The 5,991-nt window shown below is 44.3% G+C and overlaps 1 protein-coding gene across 1 annotated transcript; it reads left to right on the top strand.

Annotated features, from left to right (window-relative positions):
- Nucleotides 1–238: 238 nt before the first annotated feature.
- On the top strand, nt 239–3,381 carry TMSB15A (thymosin beta 15A). Its single transcript, XM_012758789.3, has 3 exons — nt 239–359; nt 1,860–1,976; nt 2,940–3,381. The coding sequence occupies exons 2-3, from the start codon at nt 1,877–1,879 to the stop codon at nt 2,975–2,977; spliced, it is 138 nt and encodes a 45-aa protein (XP_012614243.1). The 5' UTR covers nt 239–359; nt 1,860–1,876; the 3' UTR covers nt 2,978–3,381.
- Nucleotides 3,382–5,991: the final 2,610 nt, after the last annotated feature.

The raw sequence follows: 5,991 nt of genomic DNA, 5'->3' as shown, positions 1-5,991 counted from the left end.
AGCGTACTTGGGATGAAGGGCATGTGGACTCCCAGGACTAAAGCAGTGGGAGAAGTTGGGGACATGGGTCTGGGGAAGTCGGGGTGTGCTCTGACGTCTTCAAGCGCCTGTTGCAGGGGTGAGGTCCTACGAAGCGGGGAGAGAGTGGGCGCAGGCCTGCAAGGCTGAAGGGAAGGGAGGGAGGGCCGGGAGGCGAGCTCGGGCTCCCTTGGCCAATCAGAGAGGCCGGGCGGGGTCTGGGGCGGGGCCTGCTGAGGGGCTTATAACCGCGGGGCTCTGCGCGGGAACGCCGACCTGGTCCGGAGTGAGCGGCGTCTTCAGCTCGGCCCACGGCAGTTCGCGAGTCTTCAAGCCTTGAGGTGAGGCCGTGCGGCCCGCGGGAGTCAGAGGCGACGGGGACGGGAGGACGCAGGGGCTGCAGAGTGGAGGGTGTCGCCCTTCGGGAGCCGGAGGGGCCGGGGTTGGGGCTGGCGTCTCGCTTCTGCGCCGCCTGGCGGGTCCGCGCCTTTGTCTTCCCGGGGCGCCGCCTTCTGCACGCCACGCCGAGCCCTCCCGGGGTCGGTCCCCAAAAGGAAGGCCCGAGGGGGCGGACACCCAAAACGGCCAGTCCGCGGCAGCGGCCCGTTGGAGCCTGAGAGGACAAGGGGGAGTTTGTGGGGGCCGCCCGGAATGGGCCCTCTGGGGCTGGCCCCTCGCTCCCTTCCCCCTCCCCTCCCCCTCCCCTCCCCTCACGTGGCCGTTAGGCAGGCCCCGGATAATGGTAACAGTTATTTTAAAAAGTACGCAAACTGCTCCTGACAAACTGGTCTGTGCGCCCCGCCCTGCTATATTATTTGCTAGTCCCAGTTTCCCAGCTTTGAGATTGTGCGTCTCATCTCTTGGCAGAGGAGGGTCTTAGGGTAACCTAGACCGAACCGAGGCGCGTTCGGGACCTCTCGCTGCTTGGGGGCCTCTCCATTGTACCCCGGGCCCTGGACGTGTCTCACTCCACCAGGGTGGGGCCAGGGACGCCCGTGAGGGCTCTGCTTTCCTGCTTTTGGGGTCTCCTTTTGTTTCTTCTGGACAAATTCGGGATGTTCACAGGGCACCAGGCAATTCATCATGTCCATGTCCATGCACCTGAGCCTCATCTTGCCTGTCCCTTTGCAGAGAAAACATGGTGAAATAAGACACAACTCGGTTTGTCTCATGCTACTGAAGTCCAGCTATCCCAATTAGCTGTCCCTTCTTACAGCATTTACAAAGCAGTGCCACAAGGAGCTATTATTATGAGATGTGTAATTAGTTATGACTGACTAAATCCCCTTCCTCTGTCATTGTAGTGCCTTAGTGTACTGTCTTTGAGCATTTAAAATGGAAAGAAATTAGTACAACTTATGCTACCCTTTTTTATGTGCTATTCCCCATCCCTCAAGAAAAATGCCGAGAAAAGAAGTAATTGAGTAGAAAGTGAAGATGCTGGAATAGTGCTATCTTTTACAAAATAATTACTGGTCAAATCCAAAATTTTGTGTTGTTTTCTACCCTTATCTGCTCTTGTGCTTCTCTCACCTCCATTTTACCTTTGCTGTGATTTTTTTTTTTTTTTAAAGAGTCGGACATATTGGCTCCAGATTTCTAGAGCATCTTGGTTTCTAGTGCATTCGGATCTAATGGCATTTACAGTACTGCCTATCAGAAATGGGGTAATGATATGGAATTAATGTATTCTAAAAAAAACACATAACTTCTCTAAGATTTGTTGCTGTTTTCCGATTAAAAATTAGCAAGTAAAATAAATATTGCTATTAAATGTGAGAATTTTTAGCTATTACCCTTTCCTATGATAATAGTTCTGCCAGTTACATTTTTTTTTCCAGTCCTTCTCTTAGTCAAGATGAGTGATAAGCCAGACTTGTCGGAAGTGGAGAAGTTTGACAGGTCAAAACTGAAGAAAACTAATACTGAAGAAAAAAATACTCTCCCTTCTAAGGAAAGTAAGTCATTGGGTGGGGGAGGTTTCTGGTGGAGACAAACAATGGGGGAGGTTGATAGATTCAGTAAATAAACTCTTGTGAATTTTACCACAATGTAAGCAATAATTAAAGAACCATTGCATTTAATGCAACAGTTAGAAATATCAAATAATTGTCTTCTTACTTGAGTTATATAAGTGGTACTCTCACAATAGATCTTAGTAGCAATGGGGGAATAAACTAGTTTCTTGTTGGACAATTGCTAAAAACCAATTTGGAACCAATCTTGGAATATTGGATGTTGCACCAGAAAAATCTTAGTTTTGTCCACTTTATGTTTATTAGACATTTTTCTGCACCCAACAGTTTGGGTCATTGGTCTCATCCCTAAAGAACCATGAAAACTTTGCCTTTTTGGCCTTTTCTACCTGACTACAAGATAAGGTGAAAGAACAAGTTTAGGTCTGGGGTATACTCAGGCGCCCAGACTCAAGGGATCAGTTTTGCCCTCTAGAATTACAGCCTGCTGGAGAAACTCTTAAGTGTATTTGCAAAAAATGAGGGGCACTTTTTGTCACATCAGCTTTGAGACTTCCAAAGTTAAGCAAAATTGTCTGAAAAGTTTTAACTTCCTAGTTGGATAAGGCTAGAGAAATCTGGAGAAAATGCTTCACTTTCTCCTTAGTCCTCTAATAATCTATGAAAAAAATGGCAACAGCATACATCTACCTCTCAAACGAAAAAAACAAACAAACAAAAAAAACACCAGTTGATGTACATTCATCCTAATGAATGTTCAGGTGGTTAACATACACACATGCACATACCACACTGTGAGGATTTGTGGTTATTGCCCTGGCATTCTAAATTTAAAGCATGTATGACAGACTTCAATGATTTAGCAGAGAGCTCTTTTGGAAGAGACTGAAGTTAATTTTGTGAAAATAGCCTCTTAATGATTTTTTGTGTGTTTGTTTTCCCTAGCTATCCAGCAGGAGAAAGAGTCTGTTCAAACGTCATAAAATGGGAATCTTCTTCCAAGAACGAATTTCAACATTGCTTGAGAGTCCTGGTTTTAGCCTTGTTTTTTGTTAACTATGTGTTTGTAGAGATTTTAGGCAACTTGTGATGTCTTCTCACCTGTACTCCTTGGCTAATAAGTCAGGAGTAACCAATGTTCCCTTAAGTTCATTTTTAAACTTCCCATTGGTGTATACATTCCAGGTGGCAGATGCTGTCAAAAGTCTTAACCATTGATGGCCTTTTTGCGTGTAGTCCTTGTTCCACCTACAGGATGAGCTAATTTTAACCTTCTACAATGGGTGCCTCCATTGCTTCATAATTTTCATGAAGTTTCATGTTTTTGTAGCTTCTCACAGTTTATTTTCATTTCTAATGTAGCAATAAAATATTAATATGAGATGCATTGAGACTCCTATGGTTCATTCTTGGTGGTCTTCTAAGGAATGAAAAGTACACAGGGGTACACTTTTCAGCCAAACAAAATGGTTGAAGGAAGACAGTTTTAGCAGATTATTCATGTGAGAAATGCTTGCTTCTGTTCAGATCCAGTGGGTCCTGACTTGGGGATGCTAGGTGCTTTTCCCCTAGAGTTAGAATCATAGAGAACCTTGGGAGAGGTAGTCATTTGGACTAACCCCTTTAACACAGAGATGAAGAAATGAAAACATAGAGTCTGAAGTGATTTACTCAGTGTGAATAAGGGCTGGAATTCAAGCTGGGCTCTCTTTTTTTCAATTTAATGGGAGGGGACACCTAAGGTTGGGGTTGGATTGGGAGGTAGGCAGGAGGCATTTGTTAACACACTAGACTAAGCACATCACATTTTCTATTGAACATAAACTCAGATATCGAATGCCTGTTAATTACCAGTAGTGTGGAACCTCTGGTTTGGTTCTTGAACAGAATTTGCTGTCTTAATGAACCAAGCATTTTTGGTGTTCATGGTGAGCATAAATGCTATGGAATAGATTGTGCCCCCCATGCATATGGTGAAGCCCTCACCCCCAGGGTGGTTGCATCTGAAGATAGGGTCTTTAGAAGATAATTAAGGTTAAATTAGGTCATATGAGTCAGTCTCTAATCTGATTGGAATGCGGCTTTATAAGAGGAAGAGGGGGGAGGTGTCTGCCACGTGAGGACACAGCAAGAAGGCAGCCATCTGCAAGCCAGGAAGAGACTCCTCACCAGAACCTGACCCTGCTAGACCTTGATATGGGACTTCTGGCATTCAGAATTGTGATAAAATAAATTTCTGTTGTTTATGCCACCCAGTCTATGATATTTTGTTATGATAGCCCAAGCTAACTAAGACAATAGGAATACATGTAAATGTGTATGTCCCAATCCCTGCCCTTAAACAATACTTTTATCACTTTAAATTTATGCAAGCCAATTACCTATTATCTCACCAATTAGAATTGTTAGCATTTGGGTGTACAGTACAACCATCCAGATTGTTGATCTATTAGTCCAGACTGTGATCTTTTTCTACAAAAAAATGATTATGCTGTTAGTACCTGTTTGCAACCTCAAAGTATTATCTTACTTCCCCCTTCCTAAGGGCTTACATCCTTAAATAATCACTGGGGTTACAGGAAAAGGAAGTTTTTTTTTTTTTCTCTGCTATAGCTTAAAGTTCCACAAGCAAAACAGTAGGTGGCTCAACTTTGATCAAGTGCCAATGAGGTGACACAATCACAGGGCTTAGTGTAGCCAGAGGATTTGAACTTTGGAAGTAGTCATGTTTGGTCACCAATACTTCACTTCCGGCCTGAACAATTGTCCAACAGAGTTACTCAACCCTTTGCAGTGACATGCTACTCACATTGTGCCCAAACTTGCCTCCCTGTAGCTTCATCCAATAGTCCTAGGACTGTGCTGGAGACCTGCACAGGTAGTTAATCCATCCTCCAGTATTTGAAGTCGGCTGTTATGTGCCAGCCCCCAAACCTCCAAGTCTTTTCCAGCTGACACTTAGATCCTTTGGACCCAAGTTACACAGATGGGTAACCATGCTGGTTACTCTTCTGATGTGCTCGTTTGCTTGTTTCTAGATCTCTTTGGATCCTGATTCTGCCACCTAACACATTTGCTATCTTTCCAGTGTTGTCACTTGCAAACTTGATAAATTTTCTGTACATTCATGATAGATTCAGCATTTGCACACTAACACAGCTCAAGATTAGGCCCATTTCAAAGGGCCTAAAGGAAGGCACAAATATTGTCAGGTAAGCTGGGTTTGTACAGTAACTCCCAGTGTTCAATTATATCTGGTAGTCATCCTTTTCATTAAAATATTGATTTCACCCTGGGAAATGTAAATGTTAAACTGAGTGGGAACAGATGAGAAGTACATAGCAAGAGCTGAAAGATAGGTAGTTGCTTAAGTGAATACTCATACAGAAATGGAATGAGAAAAAAATTGCTCATCTGGAGTAGTTTTGCCGTGCATTTCTTCAATAAATGTGGAGCTACTCTTCTAGCTACTCGGTTCACTTGCCTTTCCAACCAAGGGGAGATTTCCCCCCCCCCATAAACTCACCATAAGCAGAGATTGAGATTTAGCACCCTTAATCCATTTATTAATTGCAAAACTGACAACACTAAGGCCTTGTTGTAGCAGTTACATTTCTGGAGAAAGGAAAAAGAGGTAACAAGCATCAGTCCCCAACCTTTTTGGCACCAGGGACCGGTTTCATGGAAGATAATTTTTCCATGGACTAGGTGGGGGTGGGAGTGGGCTTCCGTGGGTGGGGGTGTGTGGTGTAGAGTTCAGGTGATGATGCACAGCCTGTTTCCTAACAGGCCACACATGGACTGGTACCAGGCCATGGTCCGGGAGTTGAGGACAGCAGACTTAATGGACGGTAGGGCCTAGGGTAGAAATAGAGCATGCTACATAGTGGATCTGCATTTGGTAAGGGAAGAAATCAAACCCCAGAGAGGAAAAGAGTTGGTTTTGAGGTCATGCAGAAGTTGTTGCTCAATACATAAAGAAACTTAGGATGATGTA

Source organism: Microcebus murinus, chromosome X (assembly GCF_040939455.1).
Source record: "Microcebus murinus isolate Inina chromosome X, M.murinus_Inina_mat1.0, whole genome shotgun sequence".
NCBI lineage: Eukaryota > Metazoa > Chordata > Mammalia > Primates > Cheirogaleidae > Microcebus > Microcebus murinus.
Note: the sequence above shows the minus strand (reverse complement) of the source record. Positions and strands in the feature narration are given on the sequence as shown.

What these genes read in the sequence shown, in the direction of transcription:
- TMSB15A (XM_012758789.3), top strand. Translation starts at nt 1,877, where the DNA reads ATGAGTGATAAGCCAGACTTGTCGGAAGTGGAGAAGTTTGACAGGTCA. An exon ending in TACTCTCCCTTCTAAGGAAA is followed by an intron (nt 1,977 to 2,939) that starts GTAAGTCATTGG and finishes TGTTTTCCCTAG; the next exon opens with CTATCCAGCAGGAGAAAGAG.